Genomic DNA, 19,759 nt, shown 5'->3' on the forward strand with positions numbered 1-19,759 from the left:
TGGTATATGGTGTGAATGAAATGTCCCAGGCTTTGATTTGCAGTCACTCTGACCTGTAGCCTGTGTGCCCAGCTACCTGAAGTGAAGTTAATGATGCTCTGGGGTGGAGGAGTCATTCTCTAGGGAAGTCATTTCATTTGGGCCTTACAAAAAAGATTTGAAGTTATGAACACGTCTTTCTTTCTGGTCTCAGCTGGAAGAGGAGTTGAAGGCACAGATTGAACTGTGGGAACAGGAACATTCAAAGACATTTCTGGTAAATGGGCAGAAATTTATGGAGTATGTGGCAGAGCAATGGGAGATGCGTCGACTGGAGAGAGAGAGAGACAGACAGGAAAGAGTAAGTAAGATGGTCATCTGAGCAGCCCAGAGTCTCTGCCAGGGACCGGGGTTTGTTGACTTGGGAGTCCATGGCAGCTCTTTTTAGCTCTGTCTGCAGAGACATGAGCCTAGATTCTGGGCCCTGCTTCTGTTCCCCTCCCAGGCCTGCTTTCTTCCTAAGATTTATCACTGGTGCTTCTGACTTTCACACAGCAACTCAAGAACAAAAAGCAGACAGAAACAGAGATGCTGTATGGCAGTGCTCCCCGAACACCCAGCAAGCGGCGGGGACTGACTCCCAACACACCAGGCAAAGCACGAAAGGTAAACGCAAGGCCTAGGGAAGCGCTGATTTCAAGGGAGTGGTGAGGGTAGTCCCAGCCACCTCCTGCACTCTGTCCTGCAGAGACGGGGAAAGGGTTTTTCTGTCCCTTCATGTTGAGTGCACTTGAGAGTGGATGGAAGGCTGAATAGTGGCCTCTAGTGACAGTCACCAATGGCCAGCTTTAGTGTGTGCACTTGAGTCCTTGCATTCAACTCAGAAGGGGGCAACGATGGCCAACATTCTGGTAATGATAAAGAAAGCTTCAGAGGTTTTCCTGAAAACCTGTAATGTTATTTTCCCCCTGCAAGGCTAACAGGTGGCCATGTGGTAGCATGTGAAAACCTTCATGCTTACTCTGTGGAACATGTAATGATTCTTCATCTCTAGAGCACAAAGTCAGACAGGACTTTATTACTTTTTTACTTTTTGCTTCTAAGACAGAGTTTTCACTCTTGTTGCCTAGGCTGGAGTGTAATGGTGCGATCTCAGCTCATTGCAACCTCCGCCTCCAGGTTTAAGCAATTCTCCTGCCTCAGCCTCCCAAGTAGGTGGGCCCACAGGCACCTGCCACCACGTCTGGCTAATTGCTTTTTTGTATTATTAGTAGAGATGGGGTTTCACCATGTTGGCCAGGCTGGTCTTCAATTCCTGACTTCAAGTGAGCCACCGCGCCTGGCCAGGAATTCTTTATATACTTTGGATGCAACTCCCTTGCATTACACTAACATTTCCCAGGGGCCGGGCACGGTGGCTCACACCTGTAATCCTAGCACTTTGGGAGGACAAAGTGGACGAATCACCTGAGGTCAGGAGTTCAAGACCAGCCTGGCCAACATGGAGAAACCCGTCTCTACTAAAAATGCAGAAATTAGCTGGGCATGGTCACACACGCCTGTAATCCTAGCTACTCGGGAGGCTGAGGCACAAGAACCGCTTGAACCCAGGAGGTGGAGGTTGCAGTGAGTCAAGATCACGCCACTGCAGTCCAGCCTGGGTGACACAGACACAGTAAGACTCTGTCTCAAAAAAAAAAAAAAAAAAAAAAACCCATTGCCCAGGATTTCTGTTTGTCTTTTTTGGCTGGTCTTTTTACTTTTTGCTTTTTGGGTTTGTTGGTGACAGGGTCTTGTTCTGTCACCCAGGCTGGAGTGCAGTGGCATGATCATGGCTCACTGCAGCTTTGACCTCCTAGGCTAAAGCCATTCTCCCATCTCATCCTCCTGAGTAACTGGGACTATAGGCATACAGGCACATGCCACCACACCCAGCTAATTTTTGTATTTTTTTGTAGACATGAGGTTTTGCCATGTTACCCAGGCTGGTCTTGAACTCCTGGGCTCACGTGATCCTCCTGCCTTGGCCTCCCAAAGCGCTGAGATTATGAGAATATGCTGCTACGCCCCACTGTCTTTTTACTTTCTGTGGCATTTTGCTGATGAACAGAAAGTTCTTAATCTACTAAATTTTTTTTTTTCAATCTTTTTTCTTGTGGCTTTTATGAACTCCACCCATGACCTCAAGTCAGATATTTTCCTGTATTTCCTAGTTTGCCTTCTGCATTGAATGGCTGTTGCTTTCCTAAGATTTTCATCCACCTAGAATTTTTTTTTTTTTTGAGACGGAGTTTTGCTCATTGCCCAGGCTGGAGTGCAATGGCAGCATCTCGGCTCACCACCATTTCTGCCTCCCAGGTTCAAGTGATTCTCCTGCCTCTGCCTCCCAAGTAGCTGGGATCACAGGTGTGTGCCACCACCATGCCCAGCTAATACTGTATTTTTAGTAGAGACGAGATTTCTCCATGTTGGTCAGGCAGATCTTGAACTCCCGACCTCAGGTGATCCACCTGCCTCGGCCTCCCAAAGTGCTGGAATTACAGGCATGAGCCTTCATGCCTGGCCCCCTACTAAAAATACAGAATTAGCAAGGTGTGGTGGTGCAAGCCTGTAATCCCAGCTACTTGGGAAGCTGAGACGGGAGAATCGCTTGAACCCGGGTGGCAGAATTGCGGTGAGCCGAGATCACACCATCGCACTCCAGCTTGGGTAACAAGAGCAAAACTCCATCTCAAAAACAAATCAAGTGTTGGCTGGGTGTAGTGGCTGAAGCCTGTAATCCCAATATTCGGGAAGCTGACATAGGAGTTGGAGACCAGCCTGAGTAACATGTTGAAGCCCCACCTCTACTAAAAATACAAAATTAGCTGGTTGTGGTGGCGCACACCTATGGTCCCAGCGACTCAGGAGGCTGGGGTGGGAGAATTGCTTGAACCCAGGAGGTCGAGGCTGCAGTGAACGAAGATTATACCACTCCAACCTGGGTGAGACTCCCATCTCAAAAATGTTTACAGCTCTCTTATCATTAGCATGTAATATTCTTTTGACATGTACGTTTACACAATGAAACTGTCACCCTTATCTAGATACTGAACATTTCCATGGTCCCCAAAGTTTCCTAGTGCCTCTTTGTATGACCTCCCCCCTTCCCTGGCTCCTGGTTTGCCCCCAGCCTCCTAGCTGTGGCCAGCAGGGATTTACTCTCACTATAGTTTGCACTTTGAAATATTTTACATGGAATCCCACAGTATATATTCTGTCCGGCTTCCTTCATTTAGTAGATTCATCTCTCTTGTGGCATGTATCAAAAGGTCACTCCTTTTTATTGCTGACCAATATTAATTCCACTGTATGAATTTACCAGTTTGCTTGTCCCGTCACCTGCCGATGGGTAATTGGCTGTTTCTAGCTTTTGGTTGGAGGTAGCTGCCGTGAACATTTCCGTCTAAGTCTTTGTATGGATCTATGCTTCGTTTCTCTTGGGTAGAGACACCTAAGAGTGGAATAGCTTGGTCGTAAGAGATGTCTTGTGCCACAGTAGTTTTACCATTTTGCAGTTCCATTTGGTGGCCATAAATAGGCTTTGAAAACTTTTCCCAGGTTTCTTCAAAGCTATGCAGTATTAGACACAGCAGGCCCCTCACCATGTAAACCCATCTTCCCTGAACTGCCTCCCATACTCATTTCTCTGTAGGGTGGAGACGGGTTGCTGGAAATGCTGAGGATGTTCCTGCACATCAGTAACCCATGTGTTCTTCCCCCAGCTGAACACCACCACCATGTCCAATGCCACAGCCAATAGCAGCATTCGGCGGCCTATCTTTGGAGGAACCATCTACCGCTCTCCCATGTCTCGACTTCCTCCGTCTGGCAGCAAGGTTAGTATGCCGTGTATAAGCACATTCTCAGTGTGTCCTAGCCTGTTCACCCAGAGGCCCCACCTACTTGTTCTAGATTCTAAGATCCCTGCATTTGGTTCTTATTGATATGCTGGGAGTTGACAGAAACTAGCTCACCATTAAATAATGGTCCAAAACTAATGTGCAAAAAAATAGAACAGGCACTCTGAGCCCCACTGGTACCATGGAAAGCCCTGGGACGTGTCTGGGAAACTGAAGGTCAGGCGGGGGTCTCTGTAGACTCAATTCCAAGCCCAGTCTTCAGCTGGTATGGAGCTAGGGCCCCGACATGTGGGTTCCAGCCCAGTGACACCGTGTCACTAAACATGCCCAGTACTCAGTGGAGACGTGGAAAGTATGTGGTAAAACACACCCAGTCTTTCAAATATTTTATTAGGCTATGCTCAAAGATAGGTGTCCTATAAATCAAGGATTCATATTTTTAAAGAAATTTTTTCCTAGAGACAGGGTTTTGCCATGTTGCCTAGGCTGTTCTTGAACATGTGACCTCAAGCAGTCCTCCTGCCTTGGCCTCCCAAACTGTTGGGATTATAGGCATGAGCCACTCGCTCCTGGCCCCATGTTTTCAACTAAAAAGTATAGGATTACAGACATGAACATAAAGGTAGTCTCAGGCTTTAACCACTGCAGGTATTTGTGTGTGTGCGTGTGTGCGCGCGTGCGTGCGTGCGTGTGTGCGCGCGTGCGTGCGTGTGTGCGCGCGTGCGTGCGTGCGTGTGTGCGCGCGTGCGCGCTCGCGCGAGCGCATTCACTAGGATGATATGTGGATCTCTTTCTCTGCAGCCAGTCGCTACTTCCACCTCTTCAGGGAAGAAAATGCCCCCTGCCAGCAGGCATGGAGCTAACAAGGAGAACCTGGACCTCAACGGCAGCATCCTGACTGGTGGGTACCCCGGCTCGGCCCCCGTCCAGCGCAACTTCAGCATTAACTCTGTTGCCAGCACCTATTCTGAGTTTGCGGTAATTCACCTTTTCTCATATCTACCAGTCTCTGGGGAGCACACGGTTGGGGCAGAGTGGGTATCTTCCCAGGGGCATCCAGGCTGTTAGCTAGGGCAGCTACCTTGGAGGCTGAGAATCCCTTTCCTGCTTTGACCATGGCAGGGTGGGTGCGATTTAAAGGGGGCGGTATATAGGAAGGAAGCTGGCAGCAGCAACTAGACATTTAACCTGGATCCTTCTGCTTAATATATATATACCATTTCCTGGCTGCGGGAGGTGACCCCCCTGTCACTGCCCTGGTGCTCTCTTGGTGGAGTTCTTGGTAACTGTCTTAATTCTTTGTTCTTAGAAGGATCCGTCCCTCTCTGACAGTTCCACTGTTGGGCTTCAGGTCTGTATGGCAACCCCTGCATGTTTCATGTCCCTTTCCAAACTCATCTGTCATCTGCTGGCTTCATTCATCTGGGCATAGGGCTACACTAACCAGTCATCTCAGCTGTGTTTCAAAGGAAGCAGGAATTCCTCTCATGGACTCAAAAAACACATCTGACTTACATTCATTACAGATTAGCCTAATTAATAAGAAAACTTGTCAGACTTGAATTGGATTCTCAGCCTCTAATATCAGGCAGTTTTTAAAAATCATGTTTAACAGAAAGCCTTGACCCTCCCCAGTTGTGACCTCAAAGGCCTGCAAGAGCTGGAAGGAATAGAGGCCCCATCACGCGGGGAGGGGAGCCCCAGCTGTGTGCTGCCGACAGTGAGGCTCTTGGCCTGTGTGCTGATTATTTCCTGGAGTATATGCCTTCTTAACCCCTCAGGGCTCAATCGCCAGCTCTGTCTCCTCTCAGCTAGCTAATGCTGATTTCCTCACCTTTGCCTCTTTCCATTGAGCTATTGACCCATAGATAAAGATAAAGCACTGGAAAAAAGGTTTTCCAGAATGCTCTTCACTTTCTAGTATCCTACTCTACATTTGCTAACACCTAACAACAATGCCTTTTACTGAATCTGTGTTCTCTTCTCTCAATATTTTACTAGGGAGAGCTGAGGCTGTCCCTTACCGTTGAGGGGATATTGAGTGAAACCCTAGGCTGCCTCCTCTCCTGATGGCCGCAGAGATGGAGAATAGAACCGGCCAGCCAAGGCTGTGGCTGGTTTTGATCACTGAAACTGGCTTCCTACTCTGGCATGTTTTCAAATTATGTGGCTGGTGGTGCTTCCACCTATAAAAGTGGGTGTGTGTCACTCTGGCCAACGGATTGCTGGACAGAGGTCCAGCTTTCTCTTTCTGCTTGTTCACCCAAGGCCCATTTGATCTATTTGAGGCTGAAGTACCTGTCTATCTCTGTGGCTAGTCCTAGGCAGGTTCATCTGGTTTGGTTGCTATAGCTGATAGACTCCACCAGGCAGCACCAAAGCCACTCAACTAACCTCTGTGCTAACGTCTTTCCCAACGGCCGTTCGTGTTTATCTTTTGCTGCTTTACCATGTGCCCCAGCATGAGATCAAATCACCGGCAGGTTACAAGGCCCTCAGCCCCAGGGATTGGTAGATATATGTTCTGGCCCATTGTTTTATAAAGGGCTCAAGAGATTAAAGCTTGTTGCCTACTTACCTTGACAACTCTAATGTAGCTTTGTGAAGTACAGTCATGTGTCCATGACAGGGACATATTCTGAGAATGAAATTGCCCCACCCATGGTACACATTTCATAGAGTGTACTTAACAGTCCTAGACAGTACAGCCTACACACCTAGACTATGTGGGATGGTGTTTTCCTCCCGGGCTGCAAACCTGTGCAGCATGTTACAGAATACTGTAGGCAATTGTGGGTTTTGATTCAGGCTATTCCTGGGATATTGTAGTCAATTATGTAACACAGTGGTAAGTATCTGTGTATCCAAACATAGAAAAGTTACAGTAGGTCGGGCGCGGTTGCTCAAGCCTATAATCCCAGCACTTTGGGAGGCCGAGGCGGGTGGATCGCGAGGTCAAGAGATCGAGACCATCCTGGTCAATATGGTGAAACCCCGTCTCTACTAAAACTAAAAAAAAATTAGCTGGGCATGGTGGCGCGTGCCTGTAATCCCAGCTACTCAGGAGGCTGAGGCAGGAGAATTGCTTGAACCCAGGAGGCAGAGGTTGCGGTGAGCCGAGATGGTGCCATTGCACTCCAGCCTGGGTAACAAGAGCGAAACAACTCCGTCTCAAAAAAAAAAGAAAAGAAAAGGTACAGTAAAAATATGGCATACTCTTAGGGGACCACCATGGTGTATGTGGCCTGTCATTAACTGTCATTATGCCGTGCATGACCATATGAAGGATTTCTCTTCTGTGAGGTGTAACAGAATGGACTGGTTGAGGAAAGAGGTCACGGGCATGGGTGCATGTGCACTCTATGACTAACAGAATGGTGCTCCTAACGCAACCTATGCCACACTAGGGATCTCAGAGAAACTGCCTTCAGGGGACCTTTTGCTGACACTTACCCATACTTAGAAGGGCGGGGCATGTGTGATAGAGGCAGTATTGCCACTGATGTTATTTATTTTTCAACAGCGAGAACTTTCAAAGGCTTCCAAATCTGACGCTACTTCTGGAATCCTCAATTCAACCAACATCCAGTCCTAAGGCCCTGAGCAGTCAACCAGCTGTGGCTTCCTGTGCCTAGACTGGACCTCATTTTATGGGGGAGGCTTTAGTTTTTCTTGAGCTTAGGTGTGCTCAAAACCCTAGCCTTGGACAGGCTCCATGACCATGGGCCTATTAGAGATATAAAGAGTGTTACAGATGAACGTCCACCACAGGTTTAGTGGTCCTAGGAGACTTAGTTTTGACTTTAAAAGTTTATGGCAGAAAGTACAAATTTTAGCATATGGGGCCTGACTTCTTTACCACATAATTCTGCTTCCTGAAGTGTGATCAAAAGCTTGTTTTATTTCACCACTGTGTAGGAAAATTATTAACTAACTGTGCCCATCCCTAGGGTAATTTTGGCTTGTGTACTTGTAATGAGTATTAACATCTTTTTTGTTTAGGGATGTTCAATTAATGCTGTAGCTATCAGCTTTGCTCTTACCTGAAAGCTTGTCCCCACCACACAGGACAGCCTTCCTCCTGATGAGAATGGCCGTGTGTGTCCAAAGTTGAGATGGCCTGCCCTACTACTGCCAAAGAGGTGACAGGAAGGTGGGAGCTGCTTTGTTAGATTGTGTTCAGTTCCGTTGCGCAGTGCAACGCCCTTTGTTGGCGGTATGTATGTATGAACACACGTGCTCGTTGGAACTCTCCTCAGCATTTGTCCCTGGCTCCAGTCTCCCCATTTCTGTGCCTGCTGTGCCTGAGTTCTTCTACCCCTGCAGTTGCCAGCCACATCGGGAGGCTGGCTGTTCCGATGGGTTGGGTTATCTTTGTCATCGAGATCTGGAACTTTGCACATGTCACTACGAGGGAGTTGTTTCTACTCTAGCATCTACGATGAGGTGCCCTCCTTACCAACCCTCTCAGTCACTACTCTTCCTGAAGCACTATTATTTATTCTTCCTCTGTCTGCCTGAACCATTACTACTGTCAACATAGTGTAAATGGTTCTCAAAAGCTTACCAGTGTGGACTTGGTCTGTCACAGCCATGCTGTTTACTCATACATGTATGTGTCCTGTTTTTAAAATATAAAATTATTCTTAAAAATAAATTGTAAGTATACAGATTTTAATTTCAAAAAGATACAGTGCGGTGTTTCATTTTTTTTCCCCAGTCACTTTTTCGTTGGTCTGTGTGTGAAAACCAGAAACGGAAGAGACTAAAAGGATCTCCCAGAAGTTTTTAGTCACGAGTGTCAATTTTTTTGAATCTCACTGTCACCCAGGCTGGAGGTGCAGTGACACTATCTATCTTGGCTCAGTGCAACCTCTACTTCCCAGGTTCAAGTGATTCTCCTGCCTCAGCTTCCCGAGTTGCTGGGATTACAGGTGCCCACCACCATGACACCTGGCTAATTTTTGTGTTTTTAGTAGAGATGGGGTTTCACCATGTTGGCCAGGCTGGTCTTGAATTCCTGACATGAGGTGATCTGCCCGCCTTGGCCTCCCAAAGTGCTGGGATGACACGTAAGCCACTGCACCCAGCCAAGTGTGACTTCTTTAAATCTTTTCTGGTACATTCCTAAATTAAAAATACCCTATTCTCAGAAGTTTCTGTGGGAAATAAAAAATCTAACCGCTAAGGTGTAAAGAGCAGAGGGAGTCCTAGGAAGCTTCTGGCTTCAATGCCTGTTGTCTCAATGTGGGAGCCAACAGTGTTACTGAGGGAGGATGGACAGAAACTGTACACCTGTGGAGGCTAAAACAGAAAAACCACCACCACAGCCAAGTCACCAAGCATCTCCAGCCCAGAAGTTTCCTCCCAGTCGTTTCTTATTCCTCCTGCCCAGCCTCGCCCTGCCTAGCAATCACTGACTTCTTGCTGTTACTACAGATTAGTTTGCATTTCCTGCAGTTTTATGTAAGAAGAATCACACAGCATATACTTTTTTTGGTCTCGCTCTTTCACTACTTTGAGGTTGACCCATACTGTTTCTTATACCCGTAGTTTTTTGGTTTTTTTTTTTTTTTTTTTTGCTTAGTATTCCATGGTGTAGATACACCATTTTTTTCATCTGTGAGATTTTTTACATTTGGCTTTTCTCCAGTTTTTGGCTATTAAAAACAAGGCTGCTATACATATTCATATACAAGTCTTTGTATGTATATATATTTTTCTTCTGGATAAATACCTTGGAGTGAAACTGCTGGATCACATCTACGGTAGGTATACAGTTAACTTTTTAAGAAATGCCAAGCTGGGTCAGGTACGGTGGCTCACACCTGTCATCCCAGCACTTTGAGAGGCCGAGGTGGGAAGATCGCCAGGTCAGGAGTATGAGACCAGCCTGGCCAACATGGTGAAACCCCGTCTCTCCTAAAAATACAAACATTAGCTGGGCATAGTGGCATGTGCCTGTAATCCCAGCTACTCAGGAGGCTGAAACAGAACTGCCTGAACTCAGGAGGGGGAGGTTGCAGTGAGCCGAGATTATGCCATTGCACTCCAGCCTGAGTGACAGAGTGAGACTCCATCTCAAAAAAAAAAAAAGCCAAACTGTTTTCTGAAGCAGTACCATTTTACACTCCCAGCAGTAATGTTTGAAGGTTTCGGTTTCTCCACGTCTTCACCAACAGCTGGTATGTTCAGCCTTTGTATCATTCTAGTTACTCTGCGTATGAAGTGGTGTCTCACTGGTTTTCATTTACAACTCCCTAATGCCTAATGACATAGGCCTTCTTTTCATATGCTTAGTTGCCATCCTTCTGTCGTCTTTGTTAACTTTTGCCCGTTTTAAAAAGTGGCTTGGCCGGGCATGATGGCTTATGCCTATATTCCTAGTACTTTGGGAGGCTAAGTCAAGTGGATCGCTTGAGCCCAGGAGTTCAAGACTAGCCTGGGCAACATGACAGAACCCCATCTCTACTAAAAATACAAAAATTAGCCAGAAGTGGTGGCATGTGCCTGTAGTCCCAGCTACTCGGGACGATCGCTTGAGCCCAGGAGGCGGAGGGTGCAGTGAGCCAAGATCACAAATGCACTCCAGCCTGGGCAGCAGAGAGATCCTGTCAAAAAAAAAAAAAAAAAGCCTACAATGAAATAGCACTTCACATCCATTAGGACAGCTACTAACCAAAAAATAGAAAACAAGTGTTGACATGGATGTGGAGAAATTAGGATCTGTGTGCACTTCTAGTGGGAATGTAAAATGAGGCAGCCCTCTGTGGAAAACAGTAGGGCAGGTCCTCAAAAAATTATACAGAATTAACCACACAACCAAGCAATTCCGCTCTGGGTCTATATCCAAAAGAACGGAAGCAGAGAATCAGAGTTGTACACCCACATTCACAGCAGCACTATTCACAGTAGCTCTACTCACCTCTCCACCAATGCACAGATGGATGAATACAACGCGGTGCATACATTTAATAGAATCGTAGCCTTTAAAAGGCAGGAAGTCCAGATACATAAGCTGCATCATGGATGAACTTGCAGGACATGCTGCTAGGTGAAATAAGCCAATCATGAAAAGACATACTATGGGATTCCACTTACGTAAAGCACGTAGGGTAGTCAGAGTCACAGAAACAGAAGGTAGAATGGCGGCTGCCAGGAGCCGGGAAGGGGAGTGGGGAGTTCAGTGTTTAATGTGCAGTTTCACCATGGAATGAAAAAGTTATTCAAATGCATAAGGGTGATGGCTACACAACAGGAATGGATGTCACTCAACCCTATCCTTAAAAATGGTTGAAATAATTTTTCTATTTTTATTGAACATAAATTTTATGTTCAGTATATTTTACCACAATAAAAAAAAAAGCTTAAAGACCCCACAGGTGGGAAATATTTCCTAAACCACACACACATGAACAAATGTAAATTAACCGTAAAGAATTAACATTGTATCAAAATAAGCTGACATTTGTAAAGCACTTTGAGGCTTACCTGGCATGCAGCAAGCACCATCTAAGCATTAAATAAAAATTGATAACACCCAGAGAAACTGAAACAACAAACTACATGATAGCAGAAGATATTCTGAACACTAACGATCAAAAGACGGTATCTGAAATATACAAAAGAAAAGTCACCAAGAAAAGGCCAGCAAACCTGAACAGGCGCTTCATAACGGAAAACTCCAGTGGCCGACCAACAGCTGAACTCAGCCTCAAGCAATCCCCCGCAGCCTCCCAAAGTGCTGGGACTACAGGCGTGAGCCACCATGACCCGCCATCCAATACACAAATGAAAAGTTACTCAACCTCATCAGTATTCAGGGAAATGCAAATTAAAATCAACGCGCATCTACCTGACACAGTCAACCCCACACTTCTGGTGGGAAACAATTATCTAGTGAAATTAAAGGCATCTCTTCGCTTAGCAATTTAACTCAATGTTCTGCAGAGGAACGTGTGCACATGTGCACAACACTGCTCCAAGTATCACGTGGAATGACCAAAATCAGAAACGATAAAGATGACTATCGGCAAGACTGTATCACTTGAGGTATATTCATACAACGGAACACCATACAGCATTGAAAATGAATGAACTCCAGGACCCAACAACAAGGATCGCTCACACAATGCTGAGTGACAAAAATGACACAAAAGCACATATCCAGGACGATTCCATTTACCTAACACTCAAAGGCAAACACCTATGTTAAATAAAAATGCACACAAGGACGGCAAAATTCAAACGAAAACCGGGAAGGGACTGAAAAGGAAGATGAGCTGGAACGGGCTCCGATCTCAGCTGCACGTCAAATTTCCCTGGGTGAGGTGGGCGGAGCTTGGACTCTACCACTATCTAGGCCACACCCCCAGAGGCTCTGCTTTCACTGTCAGGATGCTGGCCTTGGGCGGCAGAGTTTTCAATGCTCTCCAGCTGTTTCTAAAGCAGACAAGTTTAGGACTGTGCTTGAAGGTGAAAGGGAAGACTGTAATGGAGAGGGGCAAACACAGGGCCCTTGGGGTGCAGGCAACAGTTTTCCTTGACAAAGATGGGAGTTTCACAGGTGTTTTATTACATATACATACGCAAGTCAGCTCTTTCCTTTCTCCACAGCATACACGTAGGTGTTCCAGGGCCCACAGGTGATGGCCTTTACTTGGAGTTGCTTATCTACGAAGTATTCTACTCGGCGGGGCCGATCCCAGCTGCTGGTGTCCCCGTGGCCTAGCTGTCCATATTTACCTAAGTGAAACCAGACCCTCTGCATCGTCTCCACTGGGTCTTGCTGCTTTCCCTCCAGGAAGGATCCCAGACTATCCAATGAGACGCTGGGATTATGCTCCAGCGTCTGTGAATCGAGGAGACCCAGAGCCAGGTAACCCTGAGGATCCCCAAGAGGCCAGTGGCGACCAGCCACTCCAGACTTCCCTGCTACCCAAGTTACGATGTTCAGAGCACACATTTCCATTGTATCTTTTTCTCTATCCAGTGTCAGATCCGCAAAACGATGCTTTGTAAATGCTGGCTGGACACTTCCTTCAGTGTTTCAGAGAGCTAGGTGGGTGGCACCGACACCCCCTTCATGTTCCCCGTCTGGTCTTGGAGTATGCCCACATCTGTTCCAACCCCAGGGACCTGGCCAAGGCCCCTGCTTCCTCTAGTCTTGGTGGCTTTGTCACCTGCCCTGTACTCCCAGGTCTTTCCTCCCCTTGGTTTCAGGATCACAAAAACAATCCTTTTACTTACCCCAACCCCAGGTGTACAGGTCCCCTGTTCCTGAAAGCAAAAGGACAGTCAGTGGCTGGCATTTGTCCAGCCTGGCTTGGCACAGCCCACAGCTAGCATGTTGCAATCCTCATGAGAAACACCTGGTGTGAATAACATTCTCTTAACAACTGGCTGATCACATGCAGCATGGTAGAGGATCCCGAGGGCAACTCCTGTGCCAAGCTACCGAGCGCAGGCCAGACTGGGCAGGCGTGCTGTCAGAGGCGGCGGTGGGCGGGGAATGTGTCTGTGGCGGTGCACGGAGGAAAGAGCATCAGCCTCCCTCCAGAAGGAAGAATCCTCTGGGCCTGACAGGCTGGGGAGCTACTGTGAAACTACACAGGGGTTGGGGCTTATCCAGTGAGTGAGGCAGCTGCTCTGTAGGAGCCACAGAAGCCTTAAGACAGAAGTTTTTCCGCCGCCCACCCCTTTCTGCGGACACCAGCTGGAGTGAGCAGAGTGCCTTCCTGCTCCATCCTGAACCACCCTCCAGTCCCTCTCACGTGTCACCACAGCCGTGTGCCTGGATCCACAGCTGGCCTTGATTGCATCTGAGCCCAGGGGGAGATCCAGTAGAGCTGGGAAGGGCTGAACAGCTATGAAGGGGGCAGGGGCTCCATCCTCAGCCCGGGCCATTCTCTTCGCCTGGGAGCCATCTGCATTCAGTCCCGTGGCTTTAAAATGATAATGATGTGAACACTGAGCCCTGAGCTAAGCCTTATGCACACAGTCACTCATTACCACAACAGCTCTGAGGCACACGACTGCCTAGCTCCAAAGCTGGTGCTCTGAACCCCAACGTTCTGCAGTCAGGTCTGGCACTCCTGCACAAGTGTGGTGCCAAGGCTGGCATCAGCCTTGCCGATGCTCCCTCCCCTAAGGGCTCGCATGCTCCATCTGAGAATGTAGCTCTCAGGCCAGCATTCAGCCAGGAGTCAGGAATGACAGCCACATCCTGGGGCAGCGGCTGTGGGAGTCGAGTTGACCCTCACCTTCCTTTGCAGCTGTCTCCCCATCCTCTGCCAGGCTCCTGGTAGGGAGGGCCAGCTGCCCTGATTCATTCCAGCCCCAGATATAGATATCCCCAGTCTCTGAAAGAGATCAAGGGGACACATCAACAGACTGGGAACCCCCTGCATCCATCCAAACTCCCCTCCCCATCCCGTCCCGTCCACTCCTGGGGACATCCAAAGCCAGCCTGCCCAGGGTAGCACTCCAGGCCAAGGTGCTTCCCCTCTGGCCCCAGGGGCTTTTAGGTTCCCGTCCCCTCAATGCCTTCAGGTCACCCTTAAAGTCCCTCACTGAACCTTCCATTTTCAATCTTATGCTGCCAAATTGCCCCTCATTTCAGAGATGTGTCTCTGGAAGTGCCCCAATGGTCACCCTTTCAAAACCACTGGGCTGGGGCCAGGTGTGGTGGCTCATGCCTGTAATCCTAGCATTTTGGGAGGCTGAGGTGGGTGAATCACTTGAGCTCAGGAGTTTGAGGCTAGCTTCAGCAACACGGTGAAACCCCCGTCTCTAAATAAATAAACAAAAGCACCCCTGGGCCGGCTCGTGTCCTTTTGCTCTCACCCAGGGCGGGTCCTGTAGAAAGCCACGTGCAGCTCGCGCCTTCCCAGCCGCACTCACCATAGCTTTTTGGTTGGAACAGCCACTTAACACCAAACATCTCTAACAGCAGCAGCTGATTTGATGAAGCGCTAAATCCATGCTGATGTTTTATGTGCTGTTCAAATATAATCACTTAATTGGCACAACAGCCCTACACGACAGTATCGCCACTTACGCAGCATCTCTATTTTACTCACAAGACAACTGAGGCACAGAGTGGTCACATACCAGGCCCAAGGTTCCAGGGCCTAAGCAATGATCTGAAACTAAGAAGCCTGGCTGGATGTGCCCATGCTTCAACCTCTACACCCACCTTAAGGCCTCAAGTTCCTTCTAGACCGTGAGTGTGAGGCATCCCACTGGGCTATTTCCAGCCCTCTGGTCTCTTCTCTCCAGCCCAGTTCTTTTTTTGAGACACAGTCTCGCTCTGTCACCTAGGCTGGAGTGCAGTGGCATGACCTTGGCTCACTGCAACCTCCGCTTCACGGCTCAAGCGATCGTCCAACCTCAGCCACCCAAATAGCTGAGACCACAGGCACGAGCCACCATGCCCAGCTCATTTTTAAATTTTTTGCCGAGACAAGATTTCACCATGTTGGCTCAGCTCAGGGTTGGCAACCAGCCCAGGCCCATTCCATGAGAATATGGTGGGAGGGAAGGCATTGCTAAGTTTGTTTGGGACGGAGTCTCGCTCTGTCACCCAGGCTGAAGTGCAGTGGCATGATCTCAGCTCACTGCAACCTCCGCCTCCCAGGTTCAAGCGATTCTCCTGCCTCAGCCTCCTGAGTAGCTGGGATTACAGGCACCTGTCACCATGCCTGGCTAATTTTTGTATTTTTAGTAGAGACAGGGTTACACCACGTTGGCCAGGATGGTCTCGATCTCCTGACCTCGTGGATCCACCCGCCTCAGCCTCCCAAAGTGCTGGGATTCCAGGCGTGAGGCGCCGCGCCCGGCAGCACTGGTAATGTCTTAAGCCACCCGGTGATCTAAGTAGCAGCCAAAAAGGGTCCTAGACACAGACAAAGCTCACCTGCTCTCAGCCTCGCCCTCTCTGCATGCGCTCTAACAGCCTAGGAGGGAGCGGCACTTGGATCACCAAGCGGCCCTCCTCACTCTGGCCAGCGTGGCACCATCACAGGGTCACACCCAGCAGCATCCTGGGGCCTGGTGGGCACCCAGCGTCTACTCTGTGCCACACATCATGGCCCCCAAGGCACCTGCAGCCTTTCTCCGCTCTCCTTGACTCGGCTGCCCCCTCAACCCCATACTCTCTTGGCAGCACTGTAGAAAGAGTCCTGGCTGGGAGCAGGTGGGGATGGGAGAGGCAGTGAGACCAGTGTCAGAGAAGCTAGGAACACATGCCAGAGCACAGGTATGAGTGAGCGATGGTGGAGGCGGAGGAGGCTGAGGGTGAGGGGTATTAAGGAATCATAACTGACTGGGCGATGGACGGATGAGTGTGGGAGGAGGCCTGCCACCCACCCAAACTGGAAAACAGGAGGAAGGTTTGCACAAAATCACAAGCTCGTCTGGAGAAGCACTGTCACTCACCACTCACACACACAGAATGCCAGCCCCCCGCGGCCACCTCAGCCATGGCTAGGCCCTGCAACGCCTCCAAGGGCCTTGGCTCCAGCTCTGCCTCCAGGGTCCCATGGCCCAGCTGTCCATGCCTGAGCAAGGGAGACCCGCGTCAGCTACAGTCACATTACGGGGTCCCCCGTGCTTGCTTCTCCAGTCACCAACCCTCACCTGCCCCCGCCCCCACTCACCTGCCCCCGCCCCAGGAGAACACCTGGCCTGCAGCGTCCAGCAGCAATGCGTGCTCGGCGCCCAGCTTCAGCTGGCGCACCCGCAGCTCCGGAGCCAGAGGCCGGTAGAAGGGCGGCCGGGGGCTCACATAGGCACGGGCGCAGGGCAGCAGGGGCAGCCTCCCAGCCTGGGCCTCACCGCCGGGATCGTCTTCCCCTTGGGCCTCCAGCACCACATTCTGGGTCCACAAGGGCTCCCCACGCAGGGCCGAGCCGGGCGCCCAGGCCTGCAGTAACGCCCCCGACCCGGGCCGGGCGTGCAGCACCACGAGGAGCCCCTCTGAGGCCCACGCGTCCCTGCAGCCTCCCGCTGCGCCGCTGGCTGAGCCAGACAGCTCCAGGCGGCCTCCACCTGCGGACCGAAGAGCGGGCTGGGGAGGGGAAGGGATATGTCCTGGGGACCTAGAACTGGGGGCGGCGCTGGGGGCTGGTCTAGATTGGAACAGGGTCTAAGGCAGAATGGAGGCGGGAATGGGGACCAAATCAGAATGTGGGGCTGGCGGCCTGAAAGGGAGAAACACCCTGAACTGGCCGCAGTGGTGCGGGGACAGGGCGGGGACTGCTCACGGGTCACGAAGGCGGTGTAGCTCCAGCCCGCGGTCACGCGGCGGATGTCGACGCCTGCCTGCAGCGGCTCGGGGCTGTGCACCTGGCGCCCGCGTCCGGAGCCCGGCACCTGCCCAAAGCCGCAGAAACCGAAGCCGAACCAGGTCCCCGGCGGCTCCTCCGCCATGTCCCGGCAGCGCCTTCTGCCGGTCGCCACCTGGTTGCGGCGGACCCCCTAGTGGCCCGCTGGCTAGTCTCTGGCCTTTCAGGAGCTGGAGCTGCCTTATCTGTAAAATGGGGAAACTGTCATTCTGACTACAAAGGTAGATGATGTCCATGCCTCCAAGGTCCGCTGAGCCGGCGCCTTAGCTAATGCTCTACAGGATTTACAAACATTCTCAAATATCCAGTGGGGCACTTCCCTGTCCTCCCTTTTGGCTCAAGCTCAGCGTGCCACAAAGTGGGTACAAAGTGGCCTGCCCTTTAGGCACTAGACTAGGATCCGGGCGCCCCCGACACTCCCACCCCGTCCCGCAGCTTCCCAGCATCTGGCACTTTATCCCATGTAATCTTGGGAACCAAAATTGTCCTGTTTTACAGAGGAGATTCCCAGGGAAAGTAACCCTTACACAATCATACAGCTAGACAGAGAGGGGCAGAGGGCTGAAATCAGGTCCCGCCAACTCCGCACACGGCGCTCTGCTCCCCACTCCACAGTGGAACGCAGAAGAGCAAGTGGGAGGCAGTGCCCTGCACAGGTTACCAACGCCTCGCGGTGCCTTGTGACCTTAGCCAATTAACCCGAGTCCAACCGCATTTTTTCAGTTTACAAAGGGAGGTGGGGGCGGTGGTGTTTGAACCTACCTCATAGAATTGCTTGTAATAAATGCAAATAAAAGGTTTGGTACGAGTACATAACACCATGATAAACGCAGTATTAGCTTACTGAGTCCAGTATTTAACGTTGACAAAAAATTATCCCTGGATATCTTATTGGTTTTGAGAAACTTACAGTCACAATTTCAACTGTACCTTATCTAGTCACTCGTCCAGCAAGCATTTACTGAGCGATCCTCCTCTGGGCCAGTGAGGGCAGCTGTCTGCTCCGAAGGAGCTAACCCTTAAATGGGGAGAGAAACGCAATCTGGTGGTTCCAACAGCAACGCCACTGCAAGCAGGTTCGGCTGGAGCAGACTTTTTCCTATTATTATTATTTATATAATAGAGACAAGGGTCTCGGTATCTTGTCCAGGCTGGTCTCGAACTCCTGGGCTCGAGCGATCCACCCGCCTCAGCTTCCCAAAGTGTTGGGATTACAGGCGTGAGCCGCACCGCCCCGGCTGAAGCGCCGTTGCATTTTCAGGCCTCTGAAGTCAGGTCTTGGGTCCCTCCTGCGACCCCAGCTCCTGGGCTCCTAAACGCCCTTCCCCAACACAAGGGGGCCCCTGACCTTTACCTTGACCCTATGCCCTCGACCCTCTCCGGCAGGTCCTTTCGGTGGGCAGCCTTGGAAGAAACGCCGCGGCGCAGAGCGGCCGCCTCGGAACAGCCGCCCGCCCAGCCGGCGCCCACGGCTCCGCGGAGAAAAGGTTGGAAGAGCGCGCGGGGCGAGGCGGCCAATCGGCGGCAAGGGCAGTGACGTGGCCCCGGGGCGCGGCGGCCGCAGCCCGGTTCACCTTCCCACGGGGGCCTCTCCGGGCCCGAGGTCCCTAGGTCTAGGCCGGGGCGCCGCCGCCAGGCCCGTGAAATGGGCTGAAACCTCCGGCGGGCGTTGCCAAGGCAGAAGCTGGACCAGACGGTCCTGCCCGTGCGGGCACCCGCGGGGCATGCAGCTCAGAGCAGAACCACCGAGACGACGCGCATGAAGACCCGAGCTGAGGGGCTGGCGAGGAGTGACCCCCAAGGCGGACGGACCCCGCCACCAACCGCAGTCCGGAACCTCGGCACCTCGGGACCAGACACGCGCCGGACCCAGACCCAGACACGCGCCGGACCCAGACACGCGCCGGACCCAGGCCCAAACGGGAAGCAGCTTGGACTTTCCACTGATTGGCTGGGGCCCGTCACGTGCATCTGTCAAGCCAATGAGCCTCACGCTGGGTTTAGCCGTCCCGGAAACAGGCTGGGGTGGTGGGAAGCCGGCCCGGCCCACGCAGCCCTTTAACCAGGCTCAGCTGGCCTCCAACCCAACCCCCTCGAGCCCCTTCAGCGGAGGCCGCAAAGGACTCCCAACGTAAAGGCAAACGTATTGAAGGCCTGGCATATATGGGGGTCTGTGTCCAAACGATTTTCTTCGGATAGTTTATTTTTTGAGACAGGGTCTCGCTCTGTCACCCAGGCGACACTTTGGGAGGCAGGAGTATCGGCTCACTGTACTCTCTACCTTCCGAGTAGCTGGGATTACAGGTGCAGGCCACCCCACTCCCATTTTTTTGGCATTTTTAATAGAGAAAGGGTTTCACCACGTTGCCCAGGCTGGTCTCAAACTCCTGACCTCTAGTGATCCACCCGCCTCGGCCTCCCAAAGTGCTGGGATTACAGGCTTGAGGCACCACACCTGGCGAGTTTCTTATTGATTAGCTTCCTATGCCCCTTCATCCCGCCAGTAGGATTAAGAAGCAACTGTGAGGCCGG

The 19,759-nt window shown here is 50.8% G+C and overlaps 2 protein-coding genes across 8 annotated transcripts; one reads left to right on the forward strand and one right to left on the reverse strand.

The window, feature by feature from the left end:
• Positions 1-6: 6 nt before the first annotated feature.
• Positions 7-8,570, forward strand: PRC1 (protein regulator of cytokinesis 1). 4 transcript variants are annotated; one of them, XM_032262418.1, is made up of 6 exons: positions 7-340; positions 535-645; positions 3,744-3,857; positions 4,683-4,859; positions 5,191-5,232; positions 7,405-8,570. In XM_032262418.1, exons 1-6 carry the CDS (start codon positions 275-277, stop codon positions 7,474-7,476), a joined length of 582 nt encoding a protein of 193 aa, XP_032118309.1. In that variant the 5' UTR covers positions 7-274; the 3' UTR covers positions 7,477-8,570. The 4 variants fall into 4 exon arrangements, with proteins under 4 accessions (XP_032118309.1, XP_032118310.1, XP_032118311.1 ...); XM_032262419.1 differs by lacking the exon at positions 5,191-5,232; XM_032262420.1 differs by lacking the exon at positions 5,191-5,232 and having other exon boundaries at positions 7,884-8,570.
• Positions 8,571-8,580: 10 nt separating this feature from the next.
• On the reverse strand, positions 8,581-19,107 carry RCCD1 (RCC1 domain containing 1). Of its 4 annotated transcripts, none has more exons than XM_032262413.1 (9): positions 18,158-18,749; positions 17,147-17,412; positions 16,541-16,931; positions 16,320-16,441; positions 14,144-14,242; positions 13,655-13,825; positions 13,131-13,160; positions 12,471-12,626; positions 8,581-8,620 (listed from the first exon to the last, which is right to left on the reverse strand). In XM_032262413.1, the coding sequence occupies exons 2-8, from the start codon at positions 17,310-17,312 to the stop codon at positions 12,475-12,477; spliced, it is 1,131 nt and encodes a 376-aa protein (XP_032118304.1). In that variant the 5' UTR covers positions 17,313-17,412; positions 18,158-18,749; the 3' UTR covers positions 8,581-8,620; positions 12,471-12,474. The 4 variants fall into 4 exon arrangements, with proteins under 4 accessions (XP_032118304.1, XP_032118306.1, XP_032118307.1 ...); XM_032262415.1 differs by lacking the exon at positions 8,581-8,620 and adding an exon at positions 19,052-19,107 and having other exon boundaries at positions 10,443-12,626; positions 18,158-18,245; XM_032262416.1 differs by lacking the exon at positions 8,581-8,620 and having other exon boundaries at positions 10,443-12,626; positions 18,158-18,245; positions 18,582-18,749.
• Positions 19,108-19,759: the final 652 nt, after the last annotated feature.

Source organism: Sapajus apella, unplaced genomic scaffold, assembly GCF_009761245.1.
Source record: "Sapajus apella isolate SASKATOON/1434 unplaced genomic scaffold, GSC_monkey_1.0 scaffold129, whole genome shotgun sequence".
In the NCBI taxonomy this organism is placed as follows: Eukaryota; Metazoa; Chordata; class Mammalia; order Primates; family Cebidae; genus Sapajus; species Sapajus apella.

Coding starts and splice junctions, on each gene's coding strand:
- PRC1 (XM_032262418.1), top strand. CDS start 275: ATGGAGTATGTGGCAGAGCAATGGGAGATGCGTCGACTGGAGAGAGAG. Junction 3,858..4,682: donor TTCCTCCGTCTGGCAGCAAG/GTTAGTATGCCG, acceptor CTTTCTCTGCAG/CCAGTCGCTACTTCCACCTC. Junction 4,860..5,190: donor GCACCTATTCTGAGTTTGCG/GTAATTCACCTT, acceptor CTTTGTTCTTAG/AAGGATCCGTCCCTCTCTGA.
- RCCD1 (XM_032262413.1), bottom strand. CDS start 17,312: ATGGCGGAGGAGCCGCCGGGGACCTGGTTCGGCTTCGGTTTCTGCGGC. Junction 13,826..14,143: donor GGAGACAGCTGCAAAGGAAG/GTGAGGGTCAAC, acceptor ATCATTTTAAAG/CCACGGGACTGAATGCAGAT. Junction 12,627..13,130: donor CCTGTACACCTGGGGTTGGG/GTAAGTAAAAGG, acceptor GGTTTCACTTAG/GTAAATATGGACAGCTAGGC.